The 23,771-nt window shown below is 36.9% G+C and overlaps 1 protein-coding gene across 1 annotated transcript in view; it reads right to left on the bottom strand.

The window, feature by feature from the left end:
• Nucleotides 1-23,771, bottom strand: part of LOC141522752 (dual specificity mitogen-activated protein kinase kinase 1-like) — a 62,999-nt gene that overhangs the window by 27,740 nt on the left and 11,488 nt on the right. Inside the window, exons 5-6 of the mRNA XM_074236221.1 lie at nucleotides 18,034-18,111; nucleotides 16,907-16,958 (exon numbers count right to left, since the gene is read on the bottom strand). Of these exons, the coding sequence (XP_074092322.1) occupies nucleotides 16,907-16,958; nucleotides 18,034-18,111 (130 nt within the window). The remainder of the gene's footprint in view (nucleotides 1-16,906; nucleotides 16,959-18,033; nucleotides 18,112-23,771) is intronic.

Genomic DNA, 23,771 nt, shown 5'->3' with positions numbered 1-23,771 from the left:
ACTCCTCTTTTAGCATAGTCCCTAGAACAGAGATAAAAAAAAGGTCAAGTCAGTGTCCACAATGTCTTCATCTACTAGAAAGTAGAGGCTAGAGCTGTACATCCTCCTGCAAGAATAGCTCTTGGAATGAGAATTATGCAGAAACACCCCTATAGTGGAAATGCCAAGGAAGACACATAAGGATGATCAAGAATGGGAAAGCACCTGCCCACCTAAACCAACTGTTTACATTTCTGGTGTTATTCCAAGGGGTGATAAAAATTCACCTCCTACTGCAGCTCAGGTGATTCACCAGAAACCCCCCACCCCTTCAGGGAATAGTATCCTCACAGAACTAGTGAGTACATCCAATAGCCCTCCAAGTGAAGGTCCCCCACACTTTCAGTCTAGTTCTTGGAGAACAGCACATGATTTCCTCTTAGAGGTTGACATTTAGAGAGCAGCAAGAATTTTCTATCTCTAGCTCAGTAGAGAAATATAAGACAAAGCAAATCAGAAGCTTCAAATGGATTAGATATACATGATGCCTCACCTAAAAGCAAACAACACTTGAGCCTCATCAGTCCACCCCACCCCAAGCCCAATCAATCCCTGATCAAGAATCCTTAATCAATTTAACTTTATCTGCAGGTTTGTTTGGGGAATACTGTGATAGTTTTTAAAGTTAGTTTTGGTAATTCTGAAGTTGACTTTAGTCTTACCATAAAATGAATTGTGATATTTAAAAAATGGTAAGCAAATTTTGGAAAAGATGAGGTAAAGGTTAAGAAAAAATGAGTCATTTTATATTCTTATTTTTATCATACACTAGAATCTTCCCATGTAGTCCAGAGGGAATAAGTTAAAATTTCACACTGTTCCTTCAATTAATAATCAGAAGTTATTTCATTTTAGAGTCTTGTTGCTGGAGAATGAAAATAAGAATCCTAGAAGCATCTTGCTTTGAGTCACAGGACTGGCAAGTTTGTAAGTATCACAAAAAATCCTGGCTTGAGAAACAGATTAACTTAGGCATCTCTGCAGTCATCTTGCTGACTTGGATTTGAAGGGGACTCTTAGGATTCCCACCTACAATGAAGTGGAGGGATCTGAGGGGAGATAAAGGAAATTAATCTTATTATCAATCCAACTGTTTACAGACCTCATGACTGTCATCAGACACCCATAGCCCAACTACATAATTCCTGCTACTGATGTTTAAGTGTTTGATATCATTTTGGGTTATTTTCTATGTGCAAGTACTTACCAGTTGATATTTGTAAGACTGCTGCTGGAATGTTCTATTATACATTATTTTCCTATTGGAAAATACACTCATTCTGGTAATTTACATCTGAGAAAAGATCTCTCTAACAATGTAATTTTATGAAGAAAGTATTGCCTTGGAGCAGCTAGATGGCGGAGTGGATAAAGCACAGGCCCTGGAGTCAAGAGTACCTGGGTTCAAATCCGGTCTCAGACATTTAATAATCACCTAGCTGTGTGGCCTTGGGCTAGCCACTTAACCCCATTTGCCTTGCAAAAAAAAAATATTGCCTTGTTGAATGGTACTATAAATGACTGCCTATCTACCAACACAAATCATCTTCAGATAAAATAATGAAATCCACATCTATCAATTGGTAGAAATGTAGCTCTCCCATAATCAATGTCTTTTTCCTCCTCAAGAAAGAATTTTCACAATTCACTTCATTTCAAGTTTAAAAGAAAATTTAGGGTTTTCTTAATCCCAGATTAACAGCAGGTGAGTTTCCTATGGCAGTCACCCTGTATCTTCTATATTGTTTCATAATGGCAGAGGTATAAATGTGAACATTTTCTGCCTCAATAAGGCAGTATATTTTGCCATTACTTCAGTCAGAACACATACCCAGAGGCTTGCTAGTTAATATTCCTATGGAAGATATCCCTAAAGACTTGGCATCTTTTCAGAGCTCTGTTAGTAAGTATATACTTCAAATAGGAAGTAGAGAACTGTTGAGAAAACAAGTGAAAGTAGATTCCATTTAGTGCAATTTATGTATCATATCCTCTGCTGCAAGATTAATTTGGAAAGCTTTTCTTAGCCCTCTAACTCCCTTCCAAACCTCTACCAAGAGATAGCTAGAAATGATAGCCTATTATGTTTTCAAATTTTTCATTTTACATGTATCTTAGATGTATGTGTATCTACATGTTCCAAATCACTGAAAAGAAACAATTATATTAAATGCTGCCTTTTATTGTTAACTATGTGTTTTTCCAATAATAAAATTATGTCCTAAAAAGGAAAAGAAACAATGAAACTATATTGGAAAATTCTTTGAAATCATGACGAATAAAGGAGCAGAACAACAACAACAATTTATATAACACACACACACACACACACACACACACACACACACAAACACAGACTAAAGAAAAAACTATGTTTCCAAAAGAACTAAGATAAAATATGTTAAACCTGCCTCTTTGAGAGGTGAAGAGCTCAAGATATAGAAAGGGACAAAGAATTTTGATCAAAACCAACACTTGAATGTTTTGTTTGCCAATACTTACTTATTATAAGATATTTTTTGTCTTTTGTTTTTGCCTTTTGTTTTTCAGGATGGAACTTGGAGGGACAACATGTCTGATAAGAGTGATGTAAACAGTTTTTAAAATGCACAGAAGTTTGAAGACAGTTCAACGGGAAGGCACAGGCAGCTACTGTATAATTTTTAAAAAAGTGGATTGCATGGAAGAAATCCATCTTTTCATATGTATAATCTTCTTTTATATTCTTCATTGTACATGGGAATGCTCTTATTCTCTTATTTTTTTGGGGGGTATCTGTTAAATTCAAAGTAAGATATTTTAAATCATTTTTTTTTAAAAAAATAGAGTATGGGGAGGCTAGGTGGCACAGTGGATAGAGAGCACCAGCCCTGGAGTCAGGAGTGCCTGAGTTCAAATCCGACCTCAGACACTGAATAATTACCTAGCCCTGTGGCCTTGGGCAAGCCACTTAACCCCATTTGCCTTGCAAAAAAAAAAAAAAATTCTTTTCCACTGCAAATTGCCTAAGTCCCAATGTCATGCAAACTGAAAAACTTTAACAGTTGAGGATTACTTCCATGATATAAGACCATCAGAGTTTCTAGAAGCTCAGAGCATTGCTGTCCTTTAAGTTTTGTCCAGAAATGGTATGCAGTTTGCATTACTTCTCCCAGGTTTCCTAGGCATACTTCTCATTGCCTTCTGGGGGGAACCTAATTTCAAGAGTGATGAGGAGCAACAACAGATGGACCTAGAACTCAATAATGGACCAGAAAAACTGAGAAATATGGAAATTCATCCCCTCATTTACTAAAACATCCTAATCTTAAAAGGTTTGCCTCCCCTAAGAGGTCAGTGTGGCACTCTTTGTTAAGTCCTTGCCACACTGAAGTTCTCTAAGGAAAGAATGGAGATAAATGATTATTTATAGTGTTTTTTAATACCTTAAAAGTTATATAATCCTAAGCAATATTTTATAGTTAACAGAGATTTACAGCTACATCTAATGCAACCTAATTTTACAGACTGAGGCCCAAAAACTTTGAGTATCTTTCCCAGTGCAATACAGAGAGTGAATAACAGAGATGGCATTTGAACTAAGTTCCTAAAGCAATTATTTTTTTCATTTGTACAAGACTGTCTCTAGTTCCCTCATTTTGTAGGTAAGAATGACTTTGGTACTCCTTCAGCTCAATAAACTGACCAGGTACCAGTGCCCCTACTTGTTGACAATTGCTTCCAAAGTCTGTCAAGGATTAATCACTCATTTGGTCTGACTAAAATAAGGAAAGTGCCAAAGATAATGGAAAACAAGTTGTAAGACAAAGACAGGAGGAAACTTAACAATGCTTTTTTCTCTATAAAGCAGAAGAAATACTGCCCAGCATCTCAGTTTGACTGTAAGTTTAATGAGGTGTAAGAATGCATTCTAACTCAATAGTTTAGATTGATTCCATTTATTCCTTGTTCAATCCAGCAGACTTCCTCCCTAAGAATACTCTCAACTCTCCCATCTATATCATTTTTTCCATACATGTGAAAATCGAGCGAGATAACAATTCGATTGAGGATCTCTCGTATGTGTGTATATGCATAGGTTAACAATATTATTCCCATTTGAAATCTGAGGAAACAGAGGCCCCAGAGATGTTAGTCTCCCCTCCTCCTACCTCTCCCCCACCCTATCATACAAGTTTGTAAGATGTCTATGAAAGTTCTGATTCTTTCCTTTCTGCAGCTAAATTTCTGCACCACACAACACACCAGGTCACTGAAAAGAGAAACTGCAACACTCTGAATCCTGCTTCTTGGTGCAGTTATTGCTTAGCCACCATTATCTAATATAACACTTCCCACGCTGCTCACAGTACAACAAGCACACACTTTGCTGTAAGTACCTCCCACCAAGGACAAACTCTAAATGTGCTTTCAAACCAAAAACCCACTCCTGCCACCCTAGTTTCTAATTAATTCAGCACTACTGAATTTCCTACTGGTATCTTCCATCTGACAGAAAAGCTCAGCACCATCTGGGCTCTAGGGCTGCTGTCCACCAATAACATAAGTATTTCCAATGTGTCCTGGTGACAAAGGAAAATGGAAACTACATGTTGCATAATCACCAGGAAGACAAAAATTTAATCTGACAATTTCCTTTTATGTCTGAACTTTTCATTAGCAGAACATCAAACAGGGAACAGTGAGCTGACTGCCATCATTCCAAATTTCATTTAGAAATAAAGATTTATTCATTACTGATTAGAGAAATGCAAATTAAAGCATCTCTGAGGTACTACCTCACACCTCTCAGACTGGCCAATATGACCAGAATGGACAATCATCAATGTTGAAAGAGAAAGTGGGAAATCTAGGACACTATTGTTGGTAGAGCTGTGAACTCATCTAACCTTTCTGGACAGCAATTTGGAATTATGCCCAAAGGGCAATAAAAATGTGTATATCCTTTGATCCAGCAATACCACTACTTGGTCTCTATACGCTGAAGAGACCATGAAAAAGGGTAAAAACTTCACTTGCACAAAAATATTCAGAGCAGTCCTGTTTGTGGTGGCAAAAAATTGGAAATCGAGTGAATGTCCATCAATTGGGGAATGGCTGAAAAAACTGTGGTATATGTATGTCATGGAACACTATTGTTCTATTAGAAACCAGGAGGGATGGGAATTCAGGGAAGCCTGGAGGCATTTGCATGAACTGATGCTGAGTGCGATTTTGAGAAGAACACTGTACATGCTAACAGCAACATGAGGGCGATGATCAACCTTGATGGACTCACTCATTACATCAGTGCAACAATCAGGGACAATTTTAGGGTATATTTGATGAATACCATCTGTATCGAAAGAACCGTGTAGTTTAAACAAAGACCAAAGACTATTACCTTCACTTTTGAAAAAAAAAAGTTGTCTTATGTACTATGTAATTTTGCTATGTCTTATATTTTATTTCTTCCTCAAGGATATGATTTTTCTCACTTAACACAATCAATTTTGACCAATTATATCATGGAAACGATGTAAAAATTATTAGATTGTCTTCTGTGAAGGGGTGGGGAAGGGAAGGGGTGAAATTGAAAAATTCAAATTCAAAACATTACAAAAAGAAATAGACTATACTACACAAAAGGGCAGGTACACACCTGGGCATCTAGGTGGCCTAGTGGACATAGCAATAGCCCTGGATCTAAGAAGATCAACATTCAAATCTGGTTCACACATTTAACTGCTGTGCAACCTTGGCCAAGGCATTTCACCTCTGTTTACCTTGGATCCTTCATCTGTAAAATGGAGATGATATCAAAACTATCTGGTCTTGGCTAAGAAATAGAGTGGTGGACCAGTGGACTAGAGAAGTGCAATAGCAGGAAACGATTATAGTAATCTACTATTTGATAAATCCAAAGAGTCCAGCTATTGGGATAAAAACTCTTTCTTTGATAAAAATTGCTGGGAAAATTGGAAGTTAGTATGGAAGAAACTTAGGTCAGACCAACACCTCACACCCTATATACCAAGATAAGATCCAAATAGATACAGGATTTAGCCATAGAAAACAATAGAATAGTTCTATTCTATCCTATAAGTAGAAAGCAAATTAGAAGATCAAGGACTAGTTTACCTGTCAGATCTAAGGAAAGTGAAGCAGTTTATGACTAAGGAAGAGATAGAGAACATTACTAAAAACAAACTAGATGATTTCAATTACATTAAATTAAAAAGCTTTTCCACAGATAAAACCACTGTAACCAAGATCAAAAGAAATGTACTAAATTGGGAAGCCATCTTTACAACTAATGTTTCTGACAAAGTACTCATTTCTAAAATATATAGAGAACTGAGTTATATTTAAACATGAACAGAAAGGATAATGATTGTGGGAAATCTGAGACACTAATACAGTGTTGGTGGAGCTATGAACTCATCCAACCTTTCTGGAGAGAAATTTGGAACTACACCCAAAGGGCAACAAAAATGTGCATACCCTTTGACCCAGCAATACCACTACTGGGTCTATATCCTGAAGAGATGATGAAAAAGGGTAAAAACATCACTTGTACAAAAATATTTATAGCAGCCCTGTTTGTGGTGGCAAAGAATTGGAAATTAAGTGAATGTCCTTCAATTGGGGAATGGTTTAACAAACTGTGGTATATGTATGTCATGGAACACTATTGTTCTATTAGAAACCAGGAGGGACAGGAATTCAGGGAAGCCTGAAGGCATTTGCATGAACTGATGCTGAGTGAGATGAGCAGAACCAGAAAAACACTGTACACCCTAACAGCAACATGGGGGTGATGATCAACCTTGATGGACTTGCTCATTCCATCAGTGCAACAATCAGGAACAATTTTGGGTTGTCTGCAATGGAGAATACCCTCTGTATCCAGATAAAGAACCATAGTGTTGGGGGGGGTGGGGGTGGAGCCAAGATGGCCACAAGAAGGGATCTAGTCTTAGGCGCTCTCTGATAAAACTTGAAACTAAGGACTCTAAACTTTTAAGAGACAGAACCCACAAAGGGACCCAGTGAGGCAGTTCTCCTACTCAAGGTAACCTGGAAAAGAGCAGAAGAGCAGCATCCCAGGGTTTGGAGGGGCGGCCCACCAGAAGAACTTCAGCCTCCCGGAGGCAGCCCCAGGGTGCTGGGAGCCCCAGCTCACAGCAGCGGGGGAGTCTCCTGAGCTACACCCCGGGGAGCACCGGGCACAAAATGGGGGAACAGCGGGGGACCTCTGCCAGAGTGAGCACTTGGAGCCCAACCCTCAGGGCACACAGCCAACAGCTTGGTCTTTCTACAGCCCAGATCCGAAACAGAAGCAGGCGGAGCTGGTAAGCAGGAGCCTCCAGGGCATGAGCCCACTGAGCAGAGGGAGGGGAGTGAAGAGAGAGACTGCAGACCTCTGTCCTCTGTCCCTGGAACAGGACTCTGGGGCTCTGAACACATTCAGATCCTGATCCCAGTCTAGGCCCCATCATAGAACAGAAGCGCCCCCCCCACCTTAGCCCCATGGCGGGGGGGGGGGGGGGGGGGCACGCGCGCTTATGGTCATTCACAGACCAGGAGGGAGGACAGAGCCTCACACACTGAGACCCTTGTGGGAGTGTCCCAAAAGCTCAGGAAGCACCCCAAAACCAGGCCCAGGCCGGGGAAAATGAGCAAGCAGCAAAAAAAAGAGGAAGACCATTGAGAAATATTTTGCATATGAGCCGAAGAAGGATCAAAATACTCAGTCTGAAGATGAGGAAACACAAGCTCCTGCATCTAAAGACTCCAAGAAAAACAGAAATTGGGCTCAGGCTATGAAAGAGCTCAAAAAAAACTTCGAAAATCAAATGAGGGAGTTGGAAGAAAAACTGGGAAAAGAAAGGAGAGAGATGCAGGAAAAACATGAAAATGAAGTCAGCGGCCTAGTCAAGGAAATCCAAAAAAATGCTGAAGAAAATAGCATGCTAAAAACCAGCTTAGGTCAAATGGATAAAACAGTTCAAAAAGTTATTGAGGAGAAGAATGCTTTCAAAAGCAAAATTGGCCAGATGGAAAAAGAGATAAGAAAACTCTCTGAGAACAAATCCTTTAGACAAAGAATAGAATTCAGGGAGATTGATGAATTTACCAGAAATCAGGAATCAATACTTCAAAATCAAAAGAATAAAAAATTAGAAGAAAATGTGAAATATCTCATTGAAAAAACAACTGATATGGAAAACAGACTTAGGAAAGATAATTTAAAAATTATTGGAATACCTGAAAGTCATGATCAGGAAAAAAGCCTTGACATCATTTTCAAAGAATTACTACGGGAAAATTGCCCTGATATTCTAAAAGCAGAGGGCAACATAGAAATGGAGAGAATCCACCGATCCCCCCAAGAAAGAGATCCCAAAAAACCAACCCCTAGGAATATTATAGCCAAGTTCCAGAACTCCCAAGTCAAAGAGAAAATATTACAAGCAGCCAGAAGGACACAGTTCAAATATCGTGGAGCTGCAGTCAGGATCACACAGGACTTAGCAGCAACTACATTGGAAGCTCATAGGGCTTGGAATACAATATACCGGAAGGCAAAAGACCTTAGAATGCAGCCAAGAATGGATGACCCAGCAAGGCTGAATGCCCTCTTCCAGGGAAAAAGATGGACTTTCAATGAACCAGGGGAATTTGAAATGTTCCTTCTGGAATGGCCAGAGCTGAACAGAAGGTTTGATCTTCAGATACAGGACTCAGGTGAAGCATGGAGATTGGAGGAGCGGGTGAAAAGATGAGGGACTTAATGAGGATGAACTGAGTGTATTCCTGCATAGAAAAATGACACTGATAGTACTCATATGAACCTTCTCAGTTAATAGAGCAGGTAGAGGGAGCTTTTATAGTTGAAGCACAGGAGAAAGCTGAATTTGAAGATAAAATATGGTGTAAAAATAGAGTCAATAGAAAAAAAGGGAAATGTAATGGGAGAAAGAAAAAGGAGAGGGGGAATAGGCCAAGATATTTCATATAGTAAGATTTTTTTTTATTACAATGAGCTATTGCAATGATATAGAAAGGGGGAGGCAAGGGGGAATGAGGGAACCTTTGCTCTCATCAGAGGTGGCTAGGAGAGGAAATAGCATATATACTCAATGGGGTATAGACATCTGGAGTAAGAAGGAGAAGGCAGGGACGGGGGAAGGGGTGGGGATGTGAATAAAAAACGAGAGGATGGACCATGGGAGGAGAGTGGTCAGATATAACACATTTTCTTTTTGCAAGGGGCAGGGATTGGAAGGCCTGTCCAAGACCATGGGGCCAGGTGGATTCTGGGCCTAAGGGGTGGTATGGGGGCTCAGGGCTTCTTGGCCCCAGGACGAGGGATCTGTCTGCTGCGCCACTCAGCTACCCTACAGCAGACTCAGAGTAAAAGGAGAGAGAAAATATAGTACATGGTAGCGGAGAAATAAGAAAGGAGGGAGTTGCAATCAGAAATGGCAACAGTGGAAAAATATGGAAGTAACTTTTGCGATGGACTTACCATAACGAATGTGATCCACCTGTGAAAGAGTTGTTGGTGTTGGAACAAAGACTCAAGCACATTTATTATTATTATTATTTGGGGGAGGGTACAGGGCAAATGGGGCTGGGTGGCCTGCCTGGGGCCACATAGCAGGGTGATCTTTTGGGTGTCTGCAGCCGGATTTGGACCCGGGTGCTCCTGGCTCAAGGGCCAGTGCTCTGTCTGCCACCCAGCCACCCCTACTATTATTACTACTTTATTTTATTTTGGGTCTTTTTTTTGTTCTTTTTGGTTTCTGCAGGGCAGTGGCGATCGGGTGGCTTGCATGTCATATGACTGGGTGATTGTTGGGTCTACGGGGCTGGATGTGGGCTCAGGTGCTCATGGCTCCAGGGCTGGTGCTTTGTCCATTGTGCCACCTGGCCATACCTATAATTATTACTATTACTTTTTTTTAATTTTAATTTTTTTCTCTCCCCTTTACTTTATCACCCAAGCAAGTCTTATTCATGGGGGGAGGGGTATTTTGTTTATTCCAAAACAAGAATATTTATTAATGTAAAAAAAAATTTGTACAAAATGAGAATAAAAAAAGAAAAGAAAAAGTACAATTTTCAGGAAAAAAAACCGTAGTGTTTGAACAAAGTTAAAGGACTATTCCCTTTAATTTAGAAATAAAACCAGATATTTTTATTGTGTGATCATGTTATCTCTTATACTTTATGTTTCTTCCTTAAGGATATGATTTCTCATCATACTCAATTTGGATCAATATGTACAACATGGAAACAATGTAAAGACTGACAAATTGCTTTCAGTGAGGAGGTGTGGGAAGGGAAGTAAGATTGGGGGAAAACTTATAAAACTCAAAATAAATAAAATCTTTAATTAAAATAAAATAAGATAAAATGGAGATAATAATAAGAGTTCCCACTTCCCATGGTGGTTATAAGGATCAAAGAGAGACTATTTAAAGTGTTTAATACTGCCTGACACATGGGGTGCTATAAAACACTCTTCCTAATACCACCACCACTGTAACTATGATGACTTCTCTACATCTCCTTTACTCTCCCTGAAGCCTACTCTTGTCTTGGCTTCAGCCACCCAAAATAAGGTCCTGTGATTTAGACAACCAATGTTGCCCCTCCTCTTATCCAGGGAAGGGCCTAACAGCACAAGGGATCTGAAAAGGGAATTTTCTCAGCCAGACATCAATTGTGTAAGATATGACAGAAGGAAAACATTTTGCTTCCTAGCTATACCCTTACTGCTAAAGAAGAGAAGTTTTTTTATACTTATCTTACTTAGAATTCCTTTTATCTCTCAAGAAATGACTGATTGGCTTTTCCACATTACCAGCAGGTTTTCATAGAAAAGTTTTTAAAAGCTTCAGTTCTTCTATGAAATGTTCATTTACATTTCACAGAGCTGTTGTAAGATCAAATGAAAGAAGAAAAAGAAAAAAAGAAAAAAAAATTTAAAAAAAAAAGATCAAATGAAAGAGCAAGTGTGAAAAAAGACTACATCTGCATGACTTCAATCAAGAATACTTGGGTTAGGGGCAGCTAGGTGGTGAAGTGGATAAAGCACCAGCCCTGGAGTCAAGAGTACCTGGCTTCAAATCCAGTCTCAGACACTTAATAATTACCTAGCTGTGTGGCCTGGGGCAAGCCACTTAACCCCATTTGCCTTGCAAAAGCATAAAAAAGACTTGGGTTGATAACATAACAATCTAAAAATCTGCATGGCAGCTTAGTTCTGATCCCCACTAAAAAGCAGAAATAAAATCAAAGGGAGAAAAATTACAGAAAGCATGGCTTTCCTCTTAAATTAACATGAAGAAAAATATAGTATGTGATATAATCAAAACATTACTAGATTTGGAAGTTTGAATTTGAATCCCAATTCTGACATGTGGCCATAGACAAATTGCTTATTTTTTCGAAGCCTCAATTTCTTATTTTGTAAAATAAAACCACCACCTGCCCCCAAAAGGCTGGTTTTTGTTGTGGTGGTTGAGAAAAACACTTTACAAATCTTAAAATGCCACAGAAAGTTTGAATCATTGCAATTATTGGGCTGCCTCAGGGAATAGTGTCTCTGCACTGGAAGTCTATAAGCAAATATTGATAGCCATTTGTCAGGAAAAGATGGGATAACTGTATTGAGTGACAATTTTAATCCTATTTTTAAATTACTAGTAAATCTGACTATTTAAGGAAAACGCTAGAGTGCTTCTTTCACAACTCAGTAGTTTGCTTGTTTAATGGAAGTTCATAACTACTATATAGCACTATAAGGGATTTACTTCTTTTAGCATCTTCCAGAACTGACCGCTGACAATTCACTGTCAATGGGCCAGGATTTCCAGACACACATTAAGTGGAAATGACTCAGAGACCTTAGCAGATAGCCACTAGCATCAATATGATCAATTTGCTTTTGAACTTCCCTATATTCCTGTCCAATATGGGATGTACAATCTAGATTGAGTCTGTTACATGAATAAAAACATAATAAAGTTTAGGGAAGAAGAAGAAAACCTTCTGTTCTTCCCCCTCTTCATCTCCACAAAAGAAGAATTAGAAAGAAAATGGGCTTTATTTGTAACAAGGGAGTTTAGACAGAAGGAAGAAACTGACTAGCAGAAAGGAAGATTAAACAAAGAGGCTTTCTGAACTACATTTTCACACTGACTCAAGTTTCCAGGAAAGGCCCTCTCTTCCTCAGTGACAAGAGTTGAGCAATATCTCTCCAGTAACAGAACCTCATTCCACTTTAGTCATTCAGAAAAAAGGCTTCCAATATTCTAAATCTTCCAGGTAATACACATAAGCATCTAGAATCTGCAAAGCCAAAAGGTTACCTCCTGAGGCAGAAATCTGTCCTGAGCCACTCCCACCCAAGGGAGAAAGACTATTCTTCCAAAGCTTTCCGTGGCTGGGTTGATGCCAAACTACTCACCAGCAGACATTTGTTCACTGACTCTTCTGGTCCCTGAAATACTTGGTGCCAAGAAGTAACAAATTCATTGATGAGACCAGAGAGTTGGTGGCTCTAACACTTAGGGGCTTAATCCAGCCTTGTGGCTCAGCTGGGCAGGGGAGGGTTATTTCTTAAGACTAGGCAGCAGGGTGTAATTGAACTAATAGTTTAGACTATAATCTCTCCCAGTTCTATGAAAGACTATTCCTGTATTCAGGCAAATCACTTATCCTCTCTGCATTCAAATTTCTTCATTGATGAGATGAGATAATCAAGTGCTTGGAACAATATAAAATTATGTATAAGTAAAAAGGGGTAACATCATGTAACATATACTCCTACTTAATTCGCCCACTGTCAAAAGCATAATTAAGAAATAAAAGGGAATGGAGATAATAACACCTACCTTCCACAGATATTAAAAGGATAAAATGAAATAATATTTGTAAGGTATTCTGTAACCTTAAAGTGTTATATAAATGTTAGCTGGCTAAGAATATACAGTCAGAGTATGAGGCAATCAACAGGTATTTGGCCCACAACAAAAGTGAAAGGCCTAGTTTCTAAATGAGTTGAAAAACCAAAAAATGAAATAAAGCATTTTTACAACCAAAAAGGCAGCTAGGTGGCCCTGCAGAGATGGTGGGCTGGGTTTGGTCAGGAAGAGTTATCTTCCTAGGTTCAAATCTGGATCCCAGATACTACTATGAGCAAGTCACTAAACCCTGCTTGCCTCTGTAAAATGAGCCAAGGAAGGAAATGGCAAACCACGCCAGTACCTCTGCCAAGAAAACCCGAGGTGGGACTATGAAAATCACTCAAATACATTGAAAAGCCTGGCATGAAATCAAAGAATGCTTTCTAAACAATTGTTCAGTCTGAATACTTTTTAGGCAAAGTCACCCTGAGTCCCAAGCACATAGTTATAATAAAGACTCACTGATGAACTCCAACTTGTCTTCCTTTTCTGTGCTTTCTCAGGAAGTCCTGAGAGATGAAGGAGGATGGGAGATTCAACATATGAAAGAGTAAGGGAGCTCTGAACTGAGAACCAGGAGACCCAGACAACTTCCTACAACATGTGTCAGTCTGCTACAAATATTATGGTGAAGAAATCTGGAGATGGAGAGGTTGCAGGTTTGTTGTATAAAATAGGCAGAATGATGTAATGGAAATACAGTCTTCACATACAAGCCTATTTTGTTTTTCTTGTATCATAATGAAATGCTGTGTTGCAGATTATTGCTAAATTCATAAAAGATTTTCTAGGTGATATGTAGCTCAAACATGTTATCTGAAACCTCTGGTTCTCTTAAGGTCTTTTCACTTTTGTTAGAACATACTATGAAAACAGCTATTATTATAAAATATCCCACAGCAAAAATGAAAAGTTCTTGAGAACCAGTGGTTGCAAAAGCATGTGATAATATATATTTAACTGCTTAACACTCAGAAAGTTCTTTACCACCTCTTTGAAACATTTTCTTGATTTCTAGCGGGAAGGACTGTGACTGTGGTCAGAATGCTGTGAAAGAACTAGCATAGAACTTTTAGCTTGATATGGGCTTTGTTTTGCTTTTCAGAGTAGGTTTGCCTTTTCTTTTTTTGGATGAATAACTGAGTTTTCAGAAATGCATAATAGTAGCTCAGTTTGGGATTGATAAATTGCAACTAAAACACATGCACAATCTATAAACCAATCATAGCAATCCCAGTAAGATAAGACTGAATCTGACAGAAACCAATCAATATTTGGTCTGAATTTCCATGAACTGTGGAAGAAAAATTGTAACAATATTCCCCATATTTCCTTTTCTCTGAAAGTACCATAAAGAGATAATACCCTATATTTCAGTTTCCTAGATTAAACTCAGTGACATCTAAGGTCCCTTCTGGTTATATATTTATGGCCTTCAGATTTGCTCATCTATTCAAGCATCTTTCCCCATGAACTTAGAATCTAACTCTTGCACAAAGAGCTAAGGTTTGATAGAAGCCACAAACTCAACACAAATATTACACAAAAGCAAGAGACAAAAGGTTTAGAAAATAAATCTATGAGTCAAGTCTAACATGCTGACTTCCTTCAATTAAGCAGAAAATCTAAGGTATGACATTAAATGAGACAATAAGAGTCACCATAATTCAAGGATTTTGATTGTTAAGACAATGAGACACCTACTAGCACTTGAAATCCATTCCAGTCCTTCCTCCATCTCCTTTATTGCATTTATAAAGGATACAAAGTGAGGCAGTTGGGAAATTGGAGAAATAACAGTCAACACCATTCAATTTTTTTCTCCATTGATTCCACTGAACTGCAGAATTTCTGAACTGGAAAGGATCTTTTGAAGTCATCTAGTACTACCCTTACCTAAATCAGGGACCCTAACTCTGAAAAAGTGATCATTAGGCAGTCACATAAAACTCTTAGCAAATCTGTCCTGAGGTAGCTCATTCTACTGTTGTTTTGCTCTAAATGTCAGAAAATTTTCCCTTAATTTTCCCTTAATCTAATTCAATCTAATTCTCTAAATTTCTCTTCACTTTCGGTTCTACCTTTTAGGTCAGAATAAATCTAATCCACTTTTCCTTGTTAAAGTGATCACCCTGTTGCCCTTCTCCTATACCACTGCAAAATTTTCTCTTCTACAGATCAGTCAAGAGAAGCTCCTTCAATCAGTTTTCATGTGATATCTCTAACCTTGTCTCCTTTGTCACCCTTCTTAAAAAAATCACTTAAGTCTGTCAATGTCCTTCCTAAAATGCGGCAAGCATACGGAATACTTTAATATACTCTATATGTTCTTTTGTTCAGTAAGCTAGAGCGAAGTTCATATTTATCTGGGACCTAGAGCTAGGTTCCCTATAGCAGAGAGCAATTTGATATAGGCTAAACACGTACAGTCTTGTTAACATATTTCCCTATTAGGCAAAAGAACTAAAGGAGAAAGAAAAACATTAAAAGTTTTAAAAAATGAACATAGTATTCTTTGCTCTGCATTAAGGCGCCAGTTTTTTCCTCTGGATATGGATGGTATTGTCCACAGCAGTCAACCAATACTCTCAGTGATCAAATCTAATGGTCTTTTCTTAGTTCTACATCTTAATCTCTTTGCAGCATTTCATATCATGAACCTGTTACCCTTCCCAGATACTCACTGCTGTTTTTCCAAGACAATGAGATTAAGTGAGTTGCCCAAGGTCACACAGCTAAGTAATTACTAAGTGTCAGAGGCTGGATTTGAACTCAGGTTCTCCTGACTCCAGGGTCAGTGTTCTATCCACAGCACCACCTAGTTGTTGTTTATTAAACATTCATTTTTGAAAAAATATTTTGAGCTCCAAGTTCTCCCTCTTTCACCAACTTTTCCCCTACCCATTGAGAAGGCAAGCAATATGATATCCATTACTCATACAAAGTTATGCAAGACGTATTTCCTTATTAGTTGGATACTCTTTTCTTTTTAGAGCTCACTACAATAGTTGAATTCTTTGCTTCAATTTTTCTGTCAAGAAGAAATTGGATGACCATTTGGCAGGAGAAGTTGCACATGGTCAGCTTCACAAAGAGTTTGGGCTAAATGATTTCCTAGGTCCTTTTCTGCACTAAGATTCTACAATTTTCCTTTCTCTAAAAGTGACACTATTATTTTAAACAAACAGTATTTGAGGGAAGGGAAAATGAAGCATAGCTTAATCAAATACAAGTAAAATAGCATATAAGTCCTCAAAAAGGGACTGGAATTCCAGTCTTCTTTGCTTCACATCCAGCCTCCATCTCAGAAAAATTAGTACCTCCTTATAATTAACATTTTGGCTTTTGTCAAAATTTTGGAGATGCCACTAACGTAGTCCCGACTTCATGTTTTCCATGAATCTTTCTTTTTCTTTCAATAGGGAGTACCTACTTGACCTAAGGCACACATGCTCTCTTTCTCTCTTATCCCCGTTATGACCAGTGGCATGCATTTGCAAGACAGTTGGCTATTGGGAGAGATACAGTCTAGACATGGAACAGAGCAAAGCTAACTGGATACCACACAAATCAAAGCTATAGCTCTAGCTTACTTTACTAGCACAGTACTATAATCCATTTCCCAAAGGACATATTGTGACACTGCCATGTGTGGCAATATCCTGGGTTTCCTCATTGCCTTTCCACTAGAAAAAGGGAATAAGAGCAGTTTTGAATGTAAGAGATAGAAGATTCACTGAAACCAAGTAGTCCTCTCCCTTCCTCCCCTACCACTCCTCCTTCACGTTCCAGAAATTTCATAATATCAATGACTAAAAAAGGTTATAATATATTCACTCTAATACACTGTCTTAAACAGTCACAGAAAAAAAAGTTAAATTTTATGATGAGATATAAGCCCTTACCTCTATGCATTATCTTGTGCTTCTCCCTCAGATATGTAAGACCCTTTATTACCTGGTAGAGAAGAAATATAGATATTTATGTTGAAAGGTCAAATAAATATAAAAATTTATCAATATAAGTTCAATATGAGAAGAATGTTACAGTGATCTAAAGAAATATAAACGTGATTTATGCAGAGTAGCATGTAAAGATCTGGAGGTACTGATGCAGAATGAATAAAGAGTGAAGAAAATAAAAAGATACATAATATAAACAAAAAAAAAAACACCCAGTGGAAACAGAATCAACAGCCCCCTCTATCAAAAGTGAATGTTGAAAAAAAAACCCAAAAAAACCCATGGTTATATGGTTCAAAAGAAGAGAGATGGGAAGACACTTTACTCATCCCCTTACTGGAGGTCAGAAAATCCACAAATGCTAGACAAATGCACAAAGTCTAAAAAAGTCCTTTCTTATTTTTTCAAATACATTGATCATTTATGATTATTTTTTTAACCTGACTGAAAAAACTTATTTATTAAATGGGAGATCTCTGTAAGAGAAATAATGGAGAGTAATACTGTGGAAAACTATGAATGATATTAAAAAACCCAAAGATAGCAATAAAAAATTATTTTAAAAAAGTTCAATACCACTAAGTTTAAATGGTCCAAGAAATGTTATCCAGTAAAAGAATATTAAGCAAAGATAAGCGAGAGAAAGAAAGGAAAAAGGACAAAGTTTGAGGGTTTTTTGGATGTAAGATGACATCTAAGTGGAGATATCAAGCAGGCAGCTAGAAAAATCAGATTGAATGAAGATGGAGATATAGATTTGAAAAGAGTACAGAAAACACATATTCTCTTGTCCTAAAAGGATGGTCTGTCTAAAAAGAATTTCTGTAACTTATCTTCAGAAAGAGAAATCACTTTTATTGTCAACACACAAAGTTTAAAAAAGGTAAAGTGACATACGAATGGAGAGAGACACAGAGATAGAAAGAGACACAGACATTCATTACAGTAGCTAGAAGAGTCAATAATAATAAAAGCTTTCCAAAAGCCTTTTTTTTCTTGAAATGATCTACTTCCTTCCTTGTCTTTATTAACATACCATAAGCAAAATTGCAAGGAAAATAAATACTTACAGCAATGCTAACTTTCCCCAAGATCTGCTCAGGAATTCTTCCAGCCTTCTTAAGAACCTGGTCCAAAGATCCCCCATCCTAAGAATAAAATGACAGTGTTTATTGATTTTGTTTCTGTTTCAGACATGTTGAAGGAAATGCAAAGCAAGCATTTCTTTTAGATAAAGATAAGTGTCCTTTCATTTTCTTTTAACAACCAACAAAATATACCAAGTGATCAAATAGTTCAAGTGTATATGAGACTCTCTTTTGTCATGAACCATTTACCATTTAGTTAAGCATGTAAGACATGTACAACATTAAACAGTATAAGAATTAAACCTATTAAGATAAAATAAAAGATTTCATGAATAAGAAGCTAAATGAGTAGCATGAATAATACAGATTTGAAGTATGCAAAAGAAGGTAAGATTGTTTTGAACTAAAATTGTCAAGGATCTTACAGGAAAGGTGAGAGCTAATGATTCATCATAGAGCCAATGATTCATCTTCTCATGAGTTATCAATAAACTAATAATTTAATTTACACTCAAAGAAGGCAATGAGCTGCATTAATTTGACATCTAAAAATACTAACTGGAAATGGCAATCTTCTAATACAATTAGTGAAGTCCAAAGAAAAACTTCACAAAGAGTAATGCCAAATATCAAATGTTTTCTAACCTTTTCAATTTGGCTTGAGATTTTAGTGGGTCCCAATGCATAAACCTATTCAGATTCATGTCCTAAAGCTGAAGTGTGATCACTGAGTGAGTTATTATCATTAACTGAACCCCACCATTCTTATGGGGCATTGCACTAAATATCAGACCTACAATAAAGTATAAACTCAGTTCCATGCCTGCAGGAGCTTTTATAGTTTTTTCAAGAAACAATGAGGTCTTGAACTTAGAGCTTTCCCTATGACAAGGATCCTCCAAACAACAAGGAACTCTTAAGTGATTCCTTGATAGTCAAGGAACCGATCAAAAAGCTCGGCATACAGGTCCTTCATCGAATACCTAGCTGTTTAACCAAGGTACTTCCCCTTGGAAAGAACAGACACTGCCATCTTTCATGCTCACCCAGTGAGTCCTGGTGCAGAAATAATTGGAGGACTTCAAAACTTGGCCAATAGCCAGGCAGTGTTTGATGAGACAAGACAGAGAGGTAGAGCTTCAGGAACGAGGTCATATAAGCAGGTGAGAAGAGTTTGAACCCCACCTCTGAAACTGTGGGAGGAAAAAAAGGGCAATAGTAGCAAATCCCCAAGGGAAAGACTTGGAAAACAAAAAATAAAATAGTGAGGTTATGCAAAAGGGACAGGATATATATATCTCATATGAAGATAAATAATAAGGCCTTCTGTAACAAGTATTAAAGGAGATCAGAAAAGACATCACTGTCAGTAGAGCTATTGGGGAAGACTTCCTAGAGGAGGTAAAAATTGAGTAAGTACTTAAAGATTTTAGATCTACAGAATGTAACTGCTCTAGAGCCATCTTGCCTCTCTCAACCACATGGTCTAATTTGTGAGTAAGAGAAATTGGCAAGAAAATATAAAAATCAACAGTTTTTTGCTCAGTTTCTTCAAGGTACAGTATCAGGAATCATAAAACCACAACAACTAGCAATTCAGACAGCACTAAAATTCTATTATTTCTGAAAGAGCCTTATCTAATTTGCCACTTTCTTCAGAATCTGAAATGATGTTCTATCCCCTGCCCAAAGTCACACAGTATTACATGTCTGAGGTCATATTTGAACTCAGGTCCTCTTAACTCTAGGTCCAGTGTTCTATTCACTGAACTACCTAGCTGCCCCCTGTCTGATTTTTTAAAGGATAGAAAACCAGAATACTAGTCTCAAGAAATAATAAAAAATTCACAAGTAACAAATATAAAGGAAATCGTCAGAAATTATTTTGCCCTAGTTATATGCCAACAAACTGGAAAATTTAGATAAAATGGATAATTATTTTTTTAAAAACTGGCAGAAAAAGAAACAGAAAACTTAAAATACTCAACACCAGCAATAGTAATTAAATGAGTCTAAAGTGTTTTTTTCCACAAAAGTGTTTTTTTCCACCAGCTTGAACAAGATAAACACTCAACCTCTGACTAAGCACCCACTTGGTGCTAGGCCTGGTGTACACATGAACCAAGGAAAGGCTGACATTAAAAAGAAAGGCAGATATAGACTAACTATAAGGAGATTAAATACAACTCAATAAAATGTAGTTATGTATTCATTCAAGATAGCAGAATATAAAATAAACTCACTGAAATCATCAGTGTTTCTGTATGAATAATAAAAATCCCAAGGAAGAGAGAAAAATTCCTTTCAAAATAATTCTGAATATTTGGAATAAAATATTTGGAAGTCTACCTATCATGACACAATTAGAAATTATAAAATACAACTACAAAATATTCTTTATAGAAATAAAAACAAACCTAAAAAATTGGAGAAATCCTACTTGTTCCTGGATTTGACATTCAGTCCTTTTCAATCTTTCTTTGAAACTCTATTTGGTTGGCCATTCGCTTCTCCAGAATCAACTAACAGATGAAAAAACTGAGGCAAATAAGGTGAAGTGACTTATCCTTAATAATTGAATTTTTAGCTAGTGAGTGTCTTGAGTACAAATTTGAACTTAAGAAGATGAGTCTTCCTGACCAACTCCAAGCCCAACATTCTATCCTCTGTGCCTCCTAGGTTAGATTGATTCTATTTATTCAATGTCATATCCAACTTTATGAGTTTATTAGGATAACTTTACAGAGCTAGAAAATAAGCATAATAAACATATGTGGAGAAAATGTCAAAGGAATTTCAAACCAAATCTCTAGAGAAATTAAAAAAAAAGGGAAGGAAAGGATTTTATAGTTCCAGATTACAAAATATACTAACAAAGCTATAATCATTAAAAATTCTTCGATGTTGGCTAAAAACATAGAAAAGTTGATCCATAAAATATATGAGGTATACAAGATATAAAAGCATACAACAAACCCAGCAACATAATGTTTGATAAACCTAAAGACCCAAGTAAGGAAGCTTACTTTTAAAAAAAATAACTCCTGGGAAAACTGGAGATCTGTCAGTGAGATAAAAATCAGAGATCTTTCACAGTTACAGATATGGGAAGGATTCTTAACCAAACATGTAATGGAGAACACAAGAGATAAAAAGAACTATTTTGATTACAATAAATTAAAAAGTTCTGCACAAACAAATCACTTAAAATCAAGAGAAAAAACTAGAAAAAAATACTGACATCAAATTTCTCTGACAAAGCTCTCATTTCCAAGACAAGTCATTCCCCAATAAATAGTCAAATGATATGCATACAATTCTCTAAGAAAAGTAAGCTAACTTCCTTTTGTGCTGGTGTAAAAAATTGGATATTGATAGGATGATCATCAAATGGAAATGCCTAAACACATTGTGGAATATAAATATGAGATTATATTGTGCTATAAGAAAAGAAAAGCAGGCAGATTACAGAAAGACCTGGAAAGATATTTTTTTTAATGAACTATGCTGAGTGAAATGAGCAGAACTAGGAAAACATTGTACACATTTACAGCAATAAGCAATGATCAACTATGACAGACTTAGCTCTCTCAGAAACATGATGATCAAAGTAAATTCCAAAATTCTCATGATGGAAAATGCTATTCACATCCAGAGAAAGCAATATTGATTGGAATTTAAATGAAGATCAAAGCATACTACTTTTGTTTCTTTTGGTTTTTTTCCTCATGGTTTTTCCCTTTTGTTCTGATTTTTCTTTCACAACATGACTAACATGGAAATGTTTAACATGACTGTTCATACATAACCTATATCATATTGCTTACTATCTTAGGATTGGGGGAGAAAAGGGAAAAAAGTACAGGATTCAAAATCTCATAAAAATGAATGTTGATTAGTTTAGACCAACACCTCATACCCTATACCAAGATAAGATCCAAATGGATACAGGATTTAGACATAGAAAAAGTATTATAAGCAAACTAGAAGATCAAGGAGTAGTTTACCTGTCAGATCTATGGAAAGGGAAGCAGTTTATGACCAAGGAAGAGATGGAGAACATCACTAAAAACAAACTAGATAATTTTGATTACATTAAAGTAAAAAGCCTTTTGCACAGACAAAATGACTGCAACCAAGATCAAAAGAAATGTAATGAACTATGAAACAATCTTTACAACTGGCATTTCTGACAAAGGACACATTTCTAAAAAATACAGAGAACTGAGTCATATTTGAAAAAAAAAGCCATTCCCCAGCTGACAAATGGTAAAAGGATATGCAAAGGCAATTTACAGATGAGGAAATCAAAGTGATCCATAGTCATATGAAAAACTGCTCTAAATCATTACTTATTAAGAGAAATGAAAATTAAAGTATCTCTGAGATACCTCACACCCTCTCAGACTGGTCAATATGACCAGAAAGGACAATGATCAATGTTGGAAGGGAATGTGGGAAATTTGGGACACTAATACATTGTTGGTGGAGAGAAATTTGGAATTATTCCCAAAGGGCAACCAAAAAAACATGCATAAGTCTTTGATCCAGTAATACTACTATTGGGTCTATACCCTGAAGAGATGATGAAAAAGGGTAAAAACATCACTTGTACAAAAATATTCAAAGCAGCCCTGTTTGTGGTGGCAAAGAATTGGAAATCAAGTAAATGTCCTTCAATTGGGGAATGGCTTAGCAAACTGTGGTGTATGTATATCATTGAACACTATTGTTCTATTAGAAATCAGGAGGGATGGGAATTCAGGGAAGCCTGGAGGGATTTGCATGAACTGATGCTGAGCGAGATGAGCAGAACAAGAAAAAAACTGTACACCCTAACAGCAACATGGGGCCGATGATCAACCTTGATGGACTTGTTCATTCCATCAGTGCAACAATCGGGAACAATTTGGGGCTGTCTACAATGGAGAATGCTATCTGTATCCAGAGAAACAACTGTGGAGTTTGAACAAAGACCAAGAACTATTAACTTTAATTTAGAAACAATCAAACTGATATCTTATTGTCTGATCTTGTTATCTCTTATACTTTATGTTTCTTCCTTAAGGATACGATTTCTCTCTCATCACATTCAATTTAGATCAATATATACCATGGAAACAATGTAAAGATTGGCAAATTGCTTTCTGTAGGGGGAGGGAAGCAAGATTAGGCGAAAAATTGTAAAACTCAAAATAAATAAAATCTTTAAAAGGAAAAAAAATGAATGTTGAAAATTATCTTTGTATATAATTGGAAAAAATGTTAGTCAGAAGAAATGTAAACTAGCAATATCCATAGAAAAATGCTCCAAATCATTAATAACAACAAATGCAAATTTAAAAACCATCTAATATCACCTCTCACAACCACTAAACCAACAAAGTTGACCAAAAACAAACAAAAAGAATGACAATGGACACTAGACCATTGATGGTGAAGCTGTGAAATGTCCCATCTAATCAGGAAAACAATTTTAGAATAATATCTCAGAAATATTTATGGCAGTAACTTTGACTATAGCAAAGAACTGGAAAAAATTAGGAGTAAGGTCTGCACAAATTATGGCATATAAATGTAATAGAACATTATTGTGCCCCATAAGAATAAAAGGAATGGATTCAAAGAATCCTGGAAAGACTTGTATGAACTAATGCAGAGTGAAATGAATAAAACCAGGAGAGTAATTTATACAGTACTTTTACATAATTAATGAAATA

This window comes from Macrotis lagotis, chromosome 4, assembly GCF_037893015.1.
Source record: "Macrotis lagotis isolate mMagLag1 chromosome 4, bilby.v1.9.chrom.fasta, whole genome shotgun sequence".
NCBI classification, from domain to species: Eukaryota; Metazoa; Chordata; class Mammalia; order Peramelemorphia; family Peramelidae; genus Macrotis; species Macrotis lagotis.
The sequence above is the reverse complement of the archived record's forward strand: the minus strand, read 5'-3'. Positions and strand labels throughout refer to the sequence as shown.